The sequence below is a fragment of the Mauremys mutica genome, chromosome 14, assembly GCF_020497125.1.
Source record: "Mauremys mutica isolate MM-2020 ecotype Southern chromosome 14, ASM2049712v1, whole genome shotgun sequence".
Lineage (NCBI taxonomy): Eukaryota > Metazoa > Chordata > Testudines > Geoemydidae > Mauremys > Mauremys mutica.
In genome coordinates, this window is record NC_059085.1 from 19,112,456 (window position 1) to 19,130,707 (window position 18,252).

Sequence of the window (18,252 nt, forward strand, 5' to 3'; positions counted from 1 at the left end):
GAACAGGAACAAAGCGTAACTGCCAAACCCCCAGAAACACCAAAGAACTCAGACTCGGTTGCTCAGGAGGTGCTGGATAACGTGAATAAGCGTTTTAAAAAAAATGCAATAGTATTGCTAAATAAACTGGGCCAGGATAAAAATCTCTCTTCATGGGACGATAAAGGGTCTTTTGTGTACAAAGGCTCTGTGGTTAATGGTTCTAACATGCTTGACTTAGTCAGGGCCGTCACCCAAACGCGCTCTGTACCTAGCAAACGTGTACCTAAAGGATGGGATGTGTTTATGAATGCCATGGCGGAACTGAACGTACCCTCTTCCGTCATGGGCAATGCGGCCAACAGAGACCTTTTGGAACGCCTCAAGGCCTCGACCGCTGACACCGGGGCGGATCAAGAATCCGTGACCCCTTTTTTGCCCTATAAAAAAAAAAAAAAATTGGCTAAAAGAGCCCAGTGGCTCAGTGTGTAATGTTTTTTTTTTTTCACATTCTAAAATTTTTAAAACTTGTAATGTTTTGCTTTAAATAAAACATTTCTATACTTTTTAAAAAAAAATCTGTGTAATTTTTCTCAATTGGTCATTTAAAAAACAAAAAAAAAACCCACCAAACATCAATTTCTTTAAACCCCACACTTGGGGTGTTTTATTGGGTAACACGGCTATAAAAATCATTACAAGATACACACGTCTGGGCTTGTTGAAACATGTTTTGAGCAAGGCTAGGCATGCCCAAGAATTTAAATTTACTCTTTACAAAATTCATTACCATCCGGTCATTTTGCACTAAGTCATTAGAATACAATTTTAAAAGCCGTTCAAAAGATAAACCCTTGCTACGATGATGTAAGAAAAACACGCAGTGATAGCCACAGGCGACGGAGCGGGGGTCTTGTAATTGTCTATTGTGAAACACCAGGTCTGTGGCATTTTTGTTTAAAAATTTCATAATGCTTTTAGGAAACAACACGCTGTTCGGGGGTTGCCCATATGAGTCAAAAAACTCTCCACGGTTACGCTCCGCCAGATACAGGGCGAGCCAGTGTTCACCCGGTTGGTTGTGCGGATGCGTGTTCACCACCAAACCTAGGGGTCTCTGAGACAGCTTGCCTCCAGGGAGCCAATCACAAGGGAACACATCTAAGAAATTCTTTTTCGTGTAAGGATCCGTTGATAAGACACGTGAGAGCTGCACGGTGTCCATGTTCACATGTAGTCAAACAGAACGTTTCTTCTCTGATTTATCTCTATGACATTGTCAAAAACCCCATACACGATCATATTAACGGTGACTGTCAAAGCCTTTCCAAAACGTATTTCTGCTCTCAGGTTCCCAGTTTTAATTAGGGAATAATGATCTGCACATTCCTGGTCGGGAGACAGGTCAAAGGCAAACAAGGTGTAACCCTGTGCAAACTCCTCCCGGTCAATTAACAAAGAACGATCTTTCATGTGTTTACCAGCTGTCTGTACCAGATTCATGTATTCTCTCACGCAGCGTCCTGCCTCGAAGTCCGGTTGCAGAGGCTTGGTCGGTACCTGTTCACCATCCACATACAAGGCCACAAAATTTATATCGTAATGTTTAAAATGAAAGGGATTTTTAGTGTAACTTCCGCTAAAGGCATCGTTATCCACAAACCCTAGGACGAGCATTTTGGGTAACTGTCCCAAAAACAGGTTCTCCTGGTTACTGACCCTGCTGCCCGCAGGGATGCTAAACACTTTCATTCCCACACGGTCCACGGGGTATTTAGCATTAGAGGCAAGCAGGGCCTCCGCGTGCCCCAGACGGACACCCGGGGCCACCCGTACTTTCTTCACAAAAAGGGACGCTGATACAATGCGCAGTTTAAAGCCTTCAGCCGCGCTGCCCATTAAACAGAAAGCGTCTTTACTGCGCGTCAGTTTAATTTTCACATCCACTCCGTTTAACAAAAGTTTTTCTTGAAAAAACAGGTCACTGTGTAGATGGCCCAGCAGCTCTACCGTTCTGCTTTCGGCCGTCAGCTTTGCACGCCTCACAAACCCTAGATTCCTTCCATCCAACTCTGTTTTTTCATGTTGTCCAGCAGTGTCTTTGTAAAACAGACCGGCAGAAAATTGCGTGGCGAGGGTGTCATCGCTGTAATTGAGCACTGATTCTATAAAGGCCCTGTAAGGATAACAATTGTTGCTTTGGCTTACAAGGCGGTCTCCCAGAGTAACATCCAACTGGCTGAAAATAGAGGCCACAGGGTAATTCACCAGGCCCACTTCGGCGTCCGCGGCAAGTTCGGTTCCGTCTCCTTTTACAATCTTGCAACACAGGTAAAGCAGCGTGTTGTTTAAATCCATATAATCTATGCCATTCCCTGCTATAAAAAAGTCAATGGGGGCAGACTCCGTAACGGCCGATAGAGGTGGCACCTCAATGTAAATGCTTTTTTCGATGCTGGTCTGCGTAGGGGCTATTTGAAACAAGTCTAGTTCGGATTTGGCGCACTCTTCAGACCCGCAGTGAACAAAAGCCATATCGATTAAAATATGTCTCTTTTAGCAGGCAGCGCGCGTCTCCTCTTTTGCCCAGGCTTCCTCTTGGACTTTCGTTTATGGCTGGCCCTGCGTGTCAAAGCCCTTCTTTTAAAGGGTTTCGGGGGACCTGTGCGTCGCGGGTATGACGTATTTCTCTTTCTCTTCCTCCTTTTAATGTACATCAGCCCCGCTCCTTCCTGTGAAGCTGTATTCCCCACCTTCTCCAGAACAGCCCGGGAGACATGACCTACCACGTCTTTAGCTATGTTTTGAGCGGCAGTTTTTACGTGGGGTTTAATAATTTCTAGCCCTCTCCTCAAAAGCGGTACAGCTTTTCGAAAGAGGCTACGAAATATTCCACCCACACCAGCCCCGTACATCACGGGGGCCCCATGATATCCAGGAAGGGCATATCCAGCCTGGGCTTTGTAATAGTTCCTGTAGATGGTGGGGTCGCCATAATTTTTTACGATCGCCATAATAGTGTTTTGCTTTTTTTCTTTTTAGAAACCTCGCTCTCTCCGCGGTCGCAAATGCAGCTTGACGATCACCTTGCCAAAGCGAAATGAAACGCCTCTGTTCTGATCTGTCTTTATTTCAATGGTAATGGTGTCGATGTGGTGTTTACTGACAGGGACGTAATGAGGTTTATCGTAGGTGATGGTAACAAACTCATTGTTCCTTCCTCGGACAGGGACGCAGCGTAACAGGGGAACAGAAAAGTCCCCCACAAACTGGTACTCTACGATATCCGTGTACAGATACAAGGAGTTAAAACCCCCTGTGATGTCTGCCGAGAAGGAAAATTTTTGGACGTTGCGTTTGGGGCCCAAACCCAGAATGTTAGCTAGCTCCCCGCCAGTAGAAAACCCGTACATAAAATCGGTAGATTTAAGTCTCACTTTTCTGCCCACAGGGTCGTAGTTCATGACCACCTCAGGTGGTCCGGGGTGACGAGCCACGGCGCTGTTCATATGCTCCAGTAATTCAGGTATGGTCGAGTAATAACCTCGTCGTAGGATAAAATTCCACGTCTTATCGCCAAAGGTGATTTCAAAAGGGGTGTCTTCATTGATAGTATTCCAGCTGTGCGGGTATTGTATTTCCACTAACCCCACCTCCCAGGCACCAGGGAGATCCAAGGGCTTAATTAGCCGTATTGTAAAGTTCGAGATGGTGTTTTGGGGAAAAACTGCAGAGCTGGCATTGCTGGGCAAAGTGATGTAAAACCCGCCATCGCTCATTATTAATTTTTTTCTTCTCTGTCTTTTGCAGGAGGATTTTTTTTTTTCTGTTTCGTGTCTAAATGTCACAGAGCTGAGAAGCTTCCACCCAGCTGTTAAATTTATCAGGCCAACCCAACCATTTCACCAGTAGCTGTTTTTTTCTCCCTTTTCCTTTCTCCGCTAGAATTTTTTCAATCCTATAAATCCTGTCTCGTTTGGGGTTTACTTTTTGTAATTCTTCAGGGTAAAAAGATCCAGTCACTGCCTCACCCTCATAATCTTTTAATCGGTAGACAGGTCTTTGGCTCCTGGTTAAGGCTTCATCCACTATGAATATCTCATCGGTAAACATCTGTTCATAACCTTTTTCAAAAGCGCCTTTGGTTTTAGATAGTCTCACGTGGTCACCTTTTCTAAAAGGGGCAACAACCCGTTTTATTTTAAAACCATCTCCGTAAACCGTTTTCCATACCTTCAGAGAATTTGAAGGGTTAACATCAAGGGGTCTGGTACGTATAGTTCTGTGAAAGCTCTGGTTGTAACTCTTTATAAAGTCAGGTAAGACGTCAATGTAGCGAAAGGTGTTATGGGCTGTAAAATATCTCCACATCCTAGTTTTTAAAGTTCTGTTAAATCGCTCCACAACCCCTGCTTTGACTTCATTATTAGTAACAAAATGGTGAACCCCATGCCGCTTTAACAATCCACTTAAAGGTTTGTTTAAAAATTCTTTCCCCCGATCGGTTTGTAATTTTTGAGGCACGCGACCTTCGCTGAAAATAGCTTTAAAGGCCTTGGATACTTCACCACCCGTCTTGTCTTTTAGGCCTAAGGCCCAGGCATATTTGGATAGAATGTCTATCACTGTTAAGATGTACTTAAAACCGCCGTTGTGTTTGGAGAACCGGTGCATATCCACCAAATCTGCCTGCCACTGCGCATCCACATCTGAAACAATGGTCTTGTTTCTTTTAAAATGTATTCGAGCCGGTTTGTGTAAAGTGTAAGCATCCTGGTCTGAAAGCCAAGCTGTTACTTGTCTTCTATTTAAAGTTTTACTATGCTTTCTAGCCTCTCGAAAAAGAGGGTTCACTCCGCCAAAGCTCCCAACTTCCCTGGGATTGTAATATATTTTCTTTAAAAGAGCCGTCGGCGTAGACATGACTGCTACTGGTACCGTCTTTTACTACCACAAGTATGGAAATGGACACGCTCATATTGACACATTTAAATAAATTTTATTAATTGCCTGGTTTAACATAATCTTTTTTTTTTGTTTGTTTTGTTTTTACAGACAGCTGTAAAATGGACGCCATCACCCCCACGGTAAGTCTGAGCTGGTTCATTCTTCCATTTTGTTTTTACAGACGGCTGTAACATGGACGCCATCACCCCCTGGTAAGTCTGAGCTAGTTGATTCTTCCATTTTGTTTTTACAGAGGGCTGTAAAATGGACGCCATCACCCCTGGTAAGTCTGAGCTGGTTCATTCTTCCATTTTGTTTTTACAGACGGCTGTAAAATGGACGCCATCACCCCTGGTAAGTCTGAGCTGATTGATTCTTCCATTTTGTTTTTACAGACGCCTGTAAAATGGCCACCATCACCCCCCTGGTAAGTCTGAGCTGGTTCATTCTTTTACTACCACAAGTATGAAAAATGGACACGCACACTCATATTGACACATTTAAATAAAAATTTTATTAATTGCCTGGTTTAACATAATCTTTTGGTTTTGTTTTGTTTTGTTTTTTACAGACGGCTGTAAAATGGACGCCATCACCCCCTGGTAAGTCTGAGCTGGTTCATTCTTCCATTTTGTCCTTTTTTTTTTTGGTTTAAAATCTGTGAAAAGGACATGAGCAAAAACAGCTGATGTTCGATCTATTTACTCCCACCGGGTTACTGATACGCAAGTTCTTTAAGGCGTCTAGAAAGGCATTGTCGAGCTGTTGAGAGATTTTCAGAAAAAGAAACAGTATAAGTACACCAACTGCTTGGTTGTTTTTTTTTTTTTTAAATTTACACAAACCCCATTCCTAGCCTCATTACCCCCTCTTCTACCGTCGTTTCTTAATCATTCATTTACCTGAGCGCCGTCTTTTCCGTTTGCCTTGTCCACCGGTGACTCCTCCGAGCGGCGATCAGGCTCTGAGGGGGTGGACAAAGAGAGGCCATCAGGCTCCTCGGGGTGCCTCACGAGGGTGTCGGGTTTGGGTTCCGACGTATCCATCAACGGCTGGGCCAAAGGGCTCCCCTCGGTCACTCCCTCCTCCTCCTCAGAACTGTCGCTGCCGTAGCGCCTGCGCCACATAAGTATGGTGCTTGGGTCTAAAACAAAGTCCGAAGTTCTGACGGGGGTGGTGAAGGAGTCCATGTTTCCTCTCGGCAGCCTTTCCACGCTTTTCTAAAACACGTGTGCTTGGTAAGAAATGGCCTCCTCTGTCCGGCGCTGGGACTTATGGGGTAATGGTGCTGCACTCGGATTGGCGGAGGGCCTTGGGAGGAGCTCTTAGAGGGGTCACCCCGATTGGTCAAAATCTCCTCTCGGGGTGGTCCTGTCGGGACAAAACGCCTCCTGATTGGTAGAGGGTGGTGGGAGGAGTTCTTAGAGGGGTCACACGACCCACTTCCGGACCGCTCACCCCAACCCAGAAGTCACCCTCATTGGGCAAAATTTCCTCTCGGGGTGGTCCTTCCGGGACGAAACCCCCTCCTGATTGGTAGAGGGGGGTGGGAGGAGTTCTTAGAGGAGTCACATGACCCACCTCGCTTCCGGTCATGTGGCCACCCCCGGAAGTCACCCTGATTGGGCAAATCTCTTCTCGGGGTGGTCCTTCCGGGACGAAACCCTCCTGATTGGTAGAGGGGGGGGGGGTGGGAGGAGTTCTTAGAGGGGTCACATGACCCACTTCGCTTCCGGTCACCCGCCCCCGGAAGTCACCCTGATTGGGCAAATCTCTTCTCGGGGTGGTCCTTCCGGGACGAAACCCCTCCTGATTGGTAGAGGGGGGTGGGAGGAGTTCTTAGAGGGGTCACATGACCCACTTCGCTTCCGGTCACCCGCCCCCGGAAGTCACCCTGATTGGGCAAATCTCTTCTCGGGGTGGTCCTTCCGGGACGAAACCCCTCCTGATTGGTAGAGGGGGGTGGGAGGAGTTCTTAGAGGGGTCACATGACCCACTTCGCTTCCGGTCACCCGCCCCGGAAGTCACCCTGATTGGGCAAATCTCTTCTGGGGGGTGGTCCTTCCGGGACGAAACCCCTCCTGATTGGTAGAGGGGGGTGGGAGGAGTTCTTAGAGGGGTCACATGACCCACCTCACTTCCGGTCATGTGGCCATCTTGACCCCGGAAGTAATACCCCCAGAGGGTGGGACTTCCGGTGACAGGTGGGAGGGACTACAGGGGTCAAGGGGCGGGGTTAGGGGCGGGGTTAGGGTTTGATTGATGGTAGGGCCCTTATACTACTCTTCTAGATTACAGGATCCCGTTCATGGAAATGTATTTAATTTAAATCAATATGGAAAGCAACGTTCAGCATTCAGGACCCCTCTCCAAGAATACACTGTCATCACCCACTTCTGGTAATGAACATAGCACACATGATTGTAACTACTGAAGTTTAGGGATGCGATGAAAAATTGGCTCAAAATTTCTTGAGCCAATGAGGGTGTTTGCTTGCTCTAAGCAAGCACTCCCACTGGTTAACACAATATTGAAAGAAACTACATGTAAACAGTTTCCTCTGTTTTTAGTTAAATTTGAAGACTTATGCACATGATATAAGCTGGTTGCTGCCTAGAGTTGGTTGAAATTTTTCTTTCAGCTTTTTGATGAGAGGGAAATTTTTGTGGAAAAAAATCTGCTTTCATTTAAAAATGTTGATGAAAATGAAAAAAAATGTTTTCATAGAAAAACTTTCATTGGCAAAAATAATTTGCTGTGATCCTATAAATGCTAAGGTGGACTATTCTTTCTATCCAAAATAAGGCCCAAACACATTTTAAGATGCTGATCAGGGAGCTCCTTACCCATGTATTTATAAATCATATTCTATAATTGAGATAAAGTAATGTATTATCCAGCTAATAAAGGGATGGAGAAAATGGGATACAGCCCAGAATGGCAAGGTGAATGGAAAACATTCACAAATCCCTGCTGAATCATTCATGAATGGAGACCAAAATAATCTACATTTTGATGTGTGACATTCCTCAATCTATAAAACACTGGAGAAAGAGAGTCCTGAAAGAATTTTGGCCATATTTACATTCATACGCTAAGAGTTTTACTCATGTCCTCATAAATAAGTTATCTTTAACTGCAACCAAAAAACGGATCTTGTACAGTTTAGTATCACTTTATGGCTGACATTGATTTAAAACACTCCATAAGGGGCACGGTGCTGCAGGATCAATTAAAAGTAAATGCAGTCATGAAACTTACATGAAGTACTGTCTAACAAAGCCTGGCAGACAACATTCTTCATATGGTTGTTTGTTGCTTGAACTTCTTTTTAAAGTATAAAGCAGCTATATATTTAGTTTATCTGGTGCTAATTAATGGGCTTACAAGGGAAATACAAAATTCTATAGTATGACCCCCTGCCAAAGTCAAACCCACCGAGTTAAAAATCTGAGCCAGTTTAAAGAGGCTTTTAACACATCATTGGTCAATAAAAACATACAGTGAAATATCTTTCAAAATAGTTGCTGAGCAGGTACCATGGATGGGGATTCACCATAAAAACGTTATAGTTTATGAGTAACTTGTCCCTTTTCCTATTTTTGAAAAACCCTATTGGTGTGGTTGGCTCCTTTTATTTTAGCCTGATGAGGACATGGTGTGAGGGAACGAGGGGGTCAGGAGTCTTCTCCTGTGCCTCTTGGGCAGCCCACATTAGCAACCAAGCAGAATCACAGACCTGGCGCATGCAGCTGTTGCTCTCACCCCATTCCCCAGGAGTTGCCACAAGGTCCAAAAGGGAGTGGGGAGGAGGCAGGGGCAAAATTCTATTCTGCCCCACCCCAGTGGTCAGTCAAGCTGACCAGCCCAGTAGCAAGGAGGAAATTGTACCTCACAGAGTGGAGTAGTAGCAGCATCTGTGTTCCTCAGAGCTGTTGTAATAATTGACTCCTAGTAGGCCGACCTTAGCGAGAGGTTTAATTTATGGAAAATAGATAAAGATTCATGAATTGTTGCATTGGCCTGTTACATAAAATTGTTTAAAAGAAGATTGGAGGAGATGGAAAGACTGAATTAATTTAAACAGAAGGTGGTATTGATACCACTCAATGACTGTTTTAAGACTATGACTGGTAAACAATGGGAGTAGGTGACCAGAAATCAATGGATGAAAATTGGTGCTTTGAAAATTAGGCCTAATTGATGGGCAAATTAATGAAAGGATGGGTCATTCCACCTATCGCCTCTTTTGAGCCCTTGAAAAGAGGCAAAAAGGAACTTTTACCACCCTCGTGGCTGTGGCAGAAGGATTATTGCTGTGACATCAAACCTTGATAATCCAATGGAGACCATCATTGCTGTGCCAGTGAGGACCCCAGCATAATACATGTGAGATCCTGTTCTGTCTTCCCCTCTCCCTTCTGTGTCCCTTTCCATCCCCCACTATCTCCCTCCTGTCCCGTCTCTCTCTCTGTCTTGGCTTTGTACTTGATCCTGAAATCAGCTGCACTGCACGAAACCAGCACAGCTCTGCTCAGCCTGAAAAGCACCAGTGAAGTAGAGAGACCAGCCAGAACAATCAGATGACGAGGCGAGCCAGATGCCAAAGCAACAGCTGTTGTGGCCGACCGACCTGCCAGCCTAAAGCATCCATCCATGACTGACCAACCACCCTCTATCCTGAGAACATCAACAGAAGCTGTATTTCCCTCATCTTCACTATCCTGTCGTTCCTCCACCTTGTGTCTGTCTGCTTTGTCAAAAGCTGGAAAGTGATGATTATTCCCAAACTAGATCTGAACAACAGAACTAACCCTTTCTTCCCTGCCAAAGACAGACTAAGAGATTCTAACCAGTAATCACCCACTTTTAAAAGAGGGAGATAGGTTTTCGTTGTTTGTTTTGCATCTTCACTCAATTTTAGTGGGTTTTGCCTTATGATTCTTTCCTTTTGTGTGTTTTAATCAATAAATATCTCACCTGCATCATGAATATTCTTGGGATTGTCCTATGGCACTAAGCAGGCTGAGTTCTCTGTGTACCAAACCCTGAGCCTTATGCCATTAATTATAAAGGGAAACTGTGCTGAATTAAATCTATTGTTTTCAAAAATAACTTCTAGATAAGATACTGTAGGGAGCAATCCAGCACTGACAGAATTTGTGCAACATGACCTACCTTCTGTGAATCTATGGGCATTCAAAGGAAGCTTTGCATTTAATAAGAAATTACAATGGATGAGTTTTCAGAAGGTGAACTTTTGGAAGAGCACTAGGCCTGGAGAATGTCAAATATAGCCCTCATTCCGGCCATGGAAAGGAGGTTCTCACAATGACTAGTTATTCCTGTATCCATTTGCCAATTTTGCCTTCAGAACCTGAAGGAGAAAAGGTAAAGGAAATAGCTGCCAAGAAAATGGGGAATACATTGCATCTGGTATTATTGTATTTCTATAGTAGATGCTTCTCCTTTGTCTAAGTTTTTTCCAATCTGTATTCATTTTTGAACACTTGGAAAAATAATTTTATCAATTAGAATTATGATGGAATACATACTTATTAAATATATTAATTACATCATTTTATTGAAATCTCCTCTCCTCCTCCACTCTCAGTGAAAGAAGTATCTGGATTTTGCAAACATCATTGACAAACTATTCCTGGTTATCAAGGACGTCATTTATTGTGGATTCACTCATCCAGCTATGATCTGCCAACATTTCTACTGGCTCTTGGTCAGAACAGGTTTTATCATCTTCCTGAGGATATGAGAGAATCATCTCTGAGGTTGCCAGTTTGTTGGCAAAGCAGTTGGCAAGCAATTTATTTATGTTGCAACACAAGGCATTTTTTTCTGAACACATTCCGTGGACTTATGAATGGCTGTTTACTACCTAACCTGGTAGAGAAATGATAATATAACAATAGACCTCAGCTCAGCAATGCAATCCATCTGCATGAATGCATATGCCTGTGTGGCGTCCCTGTGACTCAGAGTGGGCAAGCCATGTCTTTTATTATCTTTATATATAAACTACTATTCATTTGTTATATAATACAGATTGCTATGTAGCTATAGGATAAATACATGGTTAATTCTGTTCTTCAGACTAGATGCTACTGTAGGGTACATGGTAATTACAGTATGTATTTACTTACTTAGCTCAATTACCAGATAATAATGAGAAAGAATATGCAAATCAATAGGCTATTGTAATGTGGTACAATATGAGCCAAGAAAATCCTGCGTATTTGTGTTTTCCTATAGGTAACCCAAGTACTTCTGTGATATTTGTACACAGCAAATCATAACCGAAAAATGCACATTTTGTTAAATTTTCCTCCTATCCCATTATATAGGATTGTATTACATTTGCTTGTCACAAGGAAGCGTAATAGGATATCGCCCAACTTGATGCAACACATAATACATGAACAATGGAAAGGCAGAGTGCACATCCTAATTCCTGCTCTTTGTTGTTCTGATATTTTGCACTGAACTCTTTGTATTCTCTTTAGACTGTTGATACCCCATGGACAACATGATCAAATTATTGACATATGTTTTTATCTTGCAGTTCTTCTCTGTGGCAGAAAAGTTACAACGGCTGCAAAATGTCTGCCAAAGACAGCATTTAAAATATGCGGCTTGTAGTACTAGTACCTATCATAGCATCATCAAAATGTACAGTTGGATAGGCTCTCAAGAGATCATCTAGTTTATCCCCCCATGCGTAGACCGGACTGAGTAAACTTAGAACATCCTTGACAGGTATTTGTCTAACCTGTTCTTAAAAACATCCAAGGACAGGAATTCCTGGCAACCTATTTAATACTTAACTATCCTTATAGTTAGAAAGTTTTTCCTAATATCTAACCCACATCTATCTTGTTGCAGATAAAGTCAGTGACTTCTTGTCCTGCCTTCAGTAGACATGGAGAACCATTGATCACCATCTGTCTTTATAAAAGCCCTCAACATATTTTAACCATAAAAAAATAGGAGTACTTGTGGCACCTTAGAGACTAACAAATTTATTGTAGCATAAGCTTTCGTGGGCTACAGCTCACTTCATCGGATGCATGTAGTGGAAAATACAGAAGGAAGATATATATATATACACAGGGAACATGAAACAATGGGTGTTACTATACACATTATAAGGAGAGTGATCAGTTAAGGTGAGCTGTTGTCAGCAGGAGAGAAAAATAACTGTTTGTAGTGGTAATGAAAATGGCCCATTTCCAGCAATTGACAAGGAGATATAAGGAAGGGGGGGGGAGGGAGAGAGAGAGATAAGCATGGGGAAATAGTTTTACTTTGTGTAATGGCCCATCCACTCCCAGTCTTTATTCAAACCTAATTTAATGGTGTCCAATTTGCAAATTAATTCCAATTCAGCAGTCTCTCCTTGGAGTCTGTTTTTGAAGTATTTTTGTCATAATATCGCGACTTTCAGGTCTGTAATCGAGTGGCCAGGGAGGTTGAAGTGTTCTCCAACTGGTTTTTGAATGTTATAATTCTTGACGTCTGATTTGTGTCCATTTAGTCTTTTACGTGGAGACTGTCCGGTTTGGCCAATGTACATGGCAGAGGGGCATTGCTGGCACATAATGGAATATATCACATTAGTAGATGTGCAGGTGAACGAGCCTCTGATAGTGTGGCTGATGTGATTAGGACCTCTGCTCCTGTAGCTGTCGCCTGATACATATAAGAACGCTGTCTTCATCTCTTTTGCTCTTGATGTCATTACACTTGGGCCTTAGACAAGCATGCTGGATTTTGATGTGGCACGGTAAGACAGATCCGTCTCAGTCACTGAATGATGGAATTTCTTCTAATGTCGAATGTCACTATAATTACATAGTTCTGCACTCTAATCTAATCACTAGTTAAATCAGTCCTTTATACTATTTGATCAGAGCCTCAGTATTACAAATAACAAACCTCTGAGACTTTGATAGTTTTCAGCAACTATGATGATAATTCAGTCATTGACCATGGTGCAATCACTGTAATTTTGTGCAGTAGCATTGCTTTCAGTTTTTGTGATGTCATTAAGAAGAATTGTTATACCTCATGCCTTGGTAGACAAGTAGAAGAGGGTCTAGTTTGCAACTACTTTCCTTTCAAACACATTCACTTCTAAGTCTAAGTGTACACATACAGGGGCTGATTTCCAAAGGTCTGTGCAAGGGGAGGGCATGCAGCTGGTTTGCCTGCAAAATCCTGCACATGTGCACCCAAATCCTGTTGCTACACATGCAAACAGGCTGTTCATGCGTGCAAGCATGTGATTTACAGATCAAAACGATTGTTTTCATATCTGAGATTTTGCAGGTGAAGTCAGTGTTATATGGTGGAGGCAGGACCAAAGCACTGCTTGGGGCCCCTCACTTTTGGGGGACCTCAGACAGCCCCAGCAACTAATGACTTGATTGTCTATGCTGAAGGAGGATATCCCCAAAATAGAAGCCAAGTCATGAGTGCCAAGACTGCTGAAAGGCTCTTGAAGGCAATTCATGGTGTGATTTCTTCCTGCTTGGAACTTGGCACCTTCTCTTGTTTGTTTACAGGCCTCTGAAAATCTGGCCCTTAATCAGTATTATTCAATTTAATATATTTAATATTTGTTTTGCAGTAGCTGAGACTGAGATCAGGGCCCATTGTGCAAGATGCTCTGCAAACAAACAGTGAGAGATTCCCTCTCCCAAAGAGCTTACAAAATAGTGTTTCTGTACAAGGTTTTTCTACTGAGTTATAGCTGAGAAGACAATTTCTCTTTAAAAAAAAACATATTCCAGAATGAGATTAAAGGTGAAAAAGCCCAGGAAAGTTCCACAGTGATAAAAGGTTACTAAACCATGGGATGATTCTACTCAGACATGGTTATGAAAATGATAAAATGATACTCTGTGAGATGCAAATTGGGATGATATGCTCGTTGGTGGTCACATGGATAACTCAACATGCCTGATGTTTTGATTAGAGTGAATGTATAACATTTGATTACATGAACAGAGGACACTGTGCAAACAGTGGTATGGAAGAGAACTGTGACAACAAAAAAAGACTGAACATAACCTTGTGTTGTATGTTCAATGCTCTCATATATTGGAAGAGAAACAGATGCAGGATTTTTTTTTCTGTTGTACACAGTAAACTTGCTAGATCATTGAAACAAATACATGGAAAAAAGACAACTTGCCTGATACTGAAGGAAATTTTATATTGTATGCAAAGTAATCCATGTTAATGAATGCCAATTTCGTGAAAGTTACACATGTTGCTTGTTGCATGCTTTTGCCTATATTAACCCTTTAGCTTTACAGAGATTGTAAATCATAATATAAAAGAATCTTAGAATCAGCAATAGTGCTATCAGTAATATATGTTATTGCTGGTAAAAGTCGATTGTCAAAATGAAACCATTGTGGTCAATGCAATAGGTATCGATAACTGAACAAGGTGTGAGAGTGCACCTTATCTTAGATTTTAGCTATTATTTTTCAGTGTACTCATTTGTTTTTCAGCTTTGCATAATTAATTAGAAACTCTAGTTCATGCAAAAGAAGAGGTATATCCAACTGTTTCTCACAGATGTCAGTTGAAACCAGCTATCACATTAACACCATATGACAATGACAGTTTCGTAAATCATCCCTTGACCTGGTTTGCTTCTGAATGAGTTTGTCAAAAGAAAAATGTTTATCCTAATACATACACTCCCCAGCCACTTTCATCCATTGACTTCATTGAGAGTTTAGTCTCTTCCCAAAATAATAATAATTTAAAAAAATCATTTGGTTGCATTCTGCATTGTCATTAATAGTGGACATATTTAAAGCCCCAGTTCAGCAAGTTACTTAAGTACATGCTGGATATCAGTAGGTCAACTAACATGCTTAAAATTAAGCATATGCTTAAGTTCCTTGCTGAAATGGGGTCAAATGTCCAATTACACCACAGAGAGGCTGGTAAGAATTACATCTTTCTCAGTATGACTTCCTTCTTTCTATCACACAACCCCATTTTCCTAACAAAGGGAGATTTTTGCTAATTAAGCAGGAGGCGCTTTTATAAAACCAGTTAGATTTCTCCTAAATCTAAAAGTAATTAAAAGTAGTGGGTTCATTAATGAAGAGGTCATTATCTGTCCCCATTGCCTCACTTCTAGTTTAAATAGGTGACGGGGCTGTGGTGGAGAGCCTAGCCTGTCAAAACAGGCAATTTACTGCTTTAGAAAAATACTCCAATTCACATATAAATCTCACTTAACATGGTTTAAAGGTGACTTGCAAATGAAGAAAAAAAAATGTGTCCCTGTCCTTTTTTGCATCCTCATGGGGTAGAAAGAAAACCTGAAAGGCTTGAGAGTTGAGGGGATTTTGTTTTCTTTTGTTTTTAAAAGTTTTTTTCCTGCTTGTTTTTACCTCAGAAATATCGAGAACGTGAACTCTTTGCTTCTCTGGTTTTGCTGGATGATTTCTTTGTCTCTAGAGGAGAAGAGAACTGGAGATTTCACAACAAAAGATTAGAATACTACAATTGAGAGGTAAACATTTAAATATCATTTCAGCTCCCCCCCCCGCCACACACCCAAAAAGTCACAAGATTGCGTTAAAAACATGAAGTTAAAAATACATGTAAGGTTCTTTTATTTGCCTTTTGGTTTTGATCCTTCATGGTACAGTGGGAAAAGGAGTCTCACATTTTCATGCTTTTCTTCACAAGCATGAAAGCTAAAAACTTACTAGTACTTAAAAAAACAAAAAAAACCAACAACAAAAAAGCTGCAATTCTCAAATATTCACATAACTCCAGGAACTGCGGTTTTAAGAATAACTCGAAGTGTCACAGCCCTCACAATATAATCACAACAGTTGGCAACACTGTAATTGTTTGTGAGAACTTTGATCTAAATAGAGGTTAACCAAAACCATAAAAAAAACCAACAACAAAAAAAAAAACCCCACCACAACAGCAACAAAAGAAAGGGTTTGAAATAGGGCTGTCAATTAATCGCAGTTAACTCATGCAATTAACTCCAAAAAATTAATTGTGATTAATTGCAGTTTTAATCGCACAGTTAATAAAATACCAATTGAAATTTATTAAATATTTTTGGATGTCATTTTACATTTTCAGATATATTGATTTCAATTACAACACAGAATACAAAGTGTACACTGCTCTCTTTATATTATTATTTTTATTACAAACATTTTCACTGTAAAAATAATAATAAACAAAAGAAACAGTATTTTTCAGTTCACCTCATACAAGTGAGGTGCAATCTCATACATAGTGCCCTCTCTTTATTGTGTAAGTGAAACTTACAAATGTAGATTTTTTTTGTTACATAACTGCACTCAAAAACAAAACAATGCAAAACCGCGCCTATAAGTCCACTCAGTCCTACTTCTTGTTCAGCCAATTGTTAAGACAAACAAGTTTATTTACATTTATGGGAGATAATGCTGCCCACTTCTTATTTACAGCGTCACCTGAAAGTGAGAAAAGGCATTTGCATGGGACTTCTGTAGCCGGCATTGCAAGATATCTACATGCCAGATATGCTAAACATTTATATGTTCTCGCTTTCAGGTGGCATTGTGAACAAGAAGTGGGCAGCATTATCTCCTGAAAATGTAAAGAAACTTGTTTGTCTGAGCGATCGGCCACACAAGAAATAGGACTGAGTGGACTTGTAGCCTCTAAAGTTTTACTTTGTTTTATTTTTGAATGCAGTTATTTTTTGTACATAAATCTACATTTGTAAGTGTGGAAGTGGAGAAAGGGATAAAAGGAATTTGAACATAGATATCTTAGTCTCTAGGAATAAAGCAAGAGTCAGGCTAACAAAGTCAGACTGACACCAACTCTAATAACGTGAGACTTGAAGGCAGGGTCTAGGCAGGTGGAAAGTGAGTGGGAACAGAGTGTAAGAAATACTGTTTGACCTTTGTGTTAGATAAGAATGGAATGTAGACTGCGGCAGAAATTAATTTAAAAAGTAAGATATCAAAAAGAAATATGTATAACAAAATGCAGCTATTGCTCATTATTGTATGTAACAAAAGGTATAAAAGCTTGCCCTAATTGTTTATCTAGCAGAGACCTGCCTAGGGAGGGGAATCCCTGCCCATGTGTACTCTCCCAACCAATTGCAATTGCTTGTAATAAAGCTGCCTCAGGCTTGTTGCTTCAAACTCAGAGTGAGGACATTGTTTTCTTCCACATAAATTCAAGTTTCATGATAAAGAGATTGCATTACAATACTTGTATTAGGTAAATTGAAAAATAACATTTCTTTTGTTTTTTACTGTGCAAATATTTGTAATACAAAATAAATATAAAGTGTGCCCTGTACACTTTGTATTCTGTGTTATAATTGAAATCAATATATTTGAAAATGTGGAAAACATCCAAAAATATGTAAATAAATGGTATTCTATTATTGTTTAACAGTGTGATTAATCGCACGATTAATCACGATTAATTTTTTTAATTGCTTGACAGTCCTAGTTTGAAATAATCTGACCAAAATATCTCTTCCATCTCAATTGCTCATGTTTCAGAATCTTAGGGTGCTGTAACACCATTAGTTCTGCAGTCCTACAAACAATCCACCAGCAAAAATAAGGCCTTGTGTCTTTAAGGATAAATAAATAGGCATATACAGACTCAATTACCAGATATGAGACATAATCAAAAGATGACAAATAACCCTGGGTTTTGGCAAACAGGTTAGACAGGTCACAACAGATACAATATTATTACAAAGGTAGAAGACTTTTATTGAATTTAGAAAACAAAGACTGTTAGAAACTGGCAAAAGGACTGCTGGCCAGATAAAGCTATCATGAATAAAAAAATGTTACTTTGTTCACATTCAGTGATCACAGAAAAGTGGTAAGATTTTATGAAGTAATTGTAGATAGCTGCTATAGGTAACTGAGAATGTGAGTGAGAAAAACAAGCAAGCATAGAAGAGTGAAGTGAGCACAGATGCATCAGGAAAACACAAACTTTGTGGACTGAGCCTGTTTTGGACAATGTGAAAAAGTCTGATGAGACTGTTAAAGATATGGAGACGCATAACAACATTTTACTTTACAGTAGATCCAGAAAATTGTTGGCACGTCCACAAATACTGATTGAAGCGCTGTTGGCACTGTCGTAACAATACAAACAAGAGTAGGCTAAATCATTGTACATGTTACAATTTGTTCAGTCAGGGAATTTAGAAAAACACAATTAAAAGTGGAGATATGCTGGAGAGGGCCACCTTGGAGGTGCCACACGTCCTTCAGGGCACTG

At 41.1% G+C, this 18,252-nt stretch overlaps 1 protein-coding gene and 1 long non-coding RNA gene across 2 annotated transcripts in view; one reads left to right on the forward strand and one right to left on the reverse strand.

The window, feature by feature from the left end:
- Positions 1 to 1,206: 1,206 nt before the first annotated feature.
- Positions 1,207 to 2,514, reverse strand: LOC123349528 (uncharacterized protein F54H12.2-like). The gene has a single exon (XM_044987679.1). It carries the CDS (start codon positions 2,512 to 2,514, stop codon positions 1,207 to 1,209), a length of 1,308 nt encoding a protein of 435 aa, XP_044843614.1.
- Positions 2,515 to 15,106: 12,592 nt separating this feature from the next.
- Positions 15,107 to 18,252, forward strand: part of LOC123349383 — a 50,899-nt gene continuing 47,753 nt past the window's right edge. Inside the window, exon 1 of the long non-coding RNA XR_006573514.1 lies at positions 15,107 to 15,484. This is a non-coding gene — a long non-coding RNA (uncharacterized LOC123349383). The remainder of the gene's footprint in view (positions 15,485 to 18,252) is intronic.

What these genes read in the sequence shown, in the direction of transcription:
- LOC123349528 (XM_044987679.1), bottom strand. Translation starts at nt 2,514, where the DNA reads ATGGCTTTTGTTCACTGCGGGTCTGAAGAGTGCGCCAAATCCGAACTA.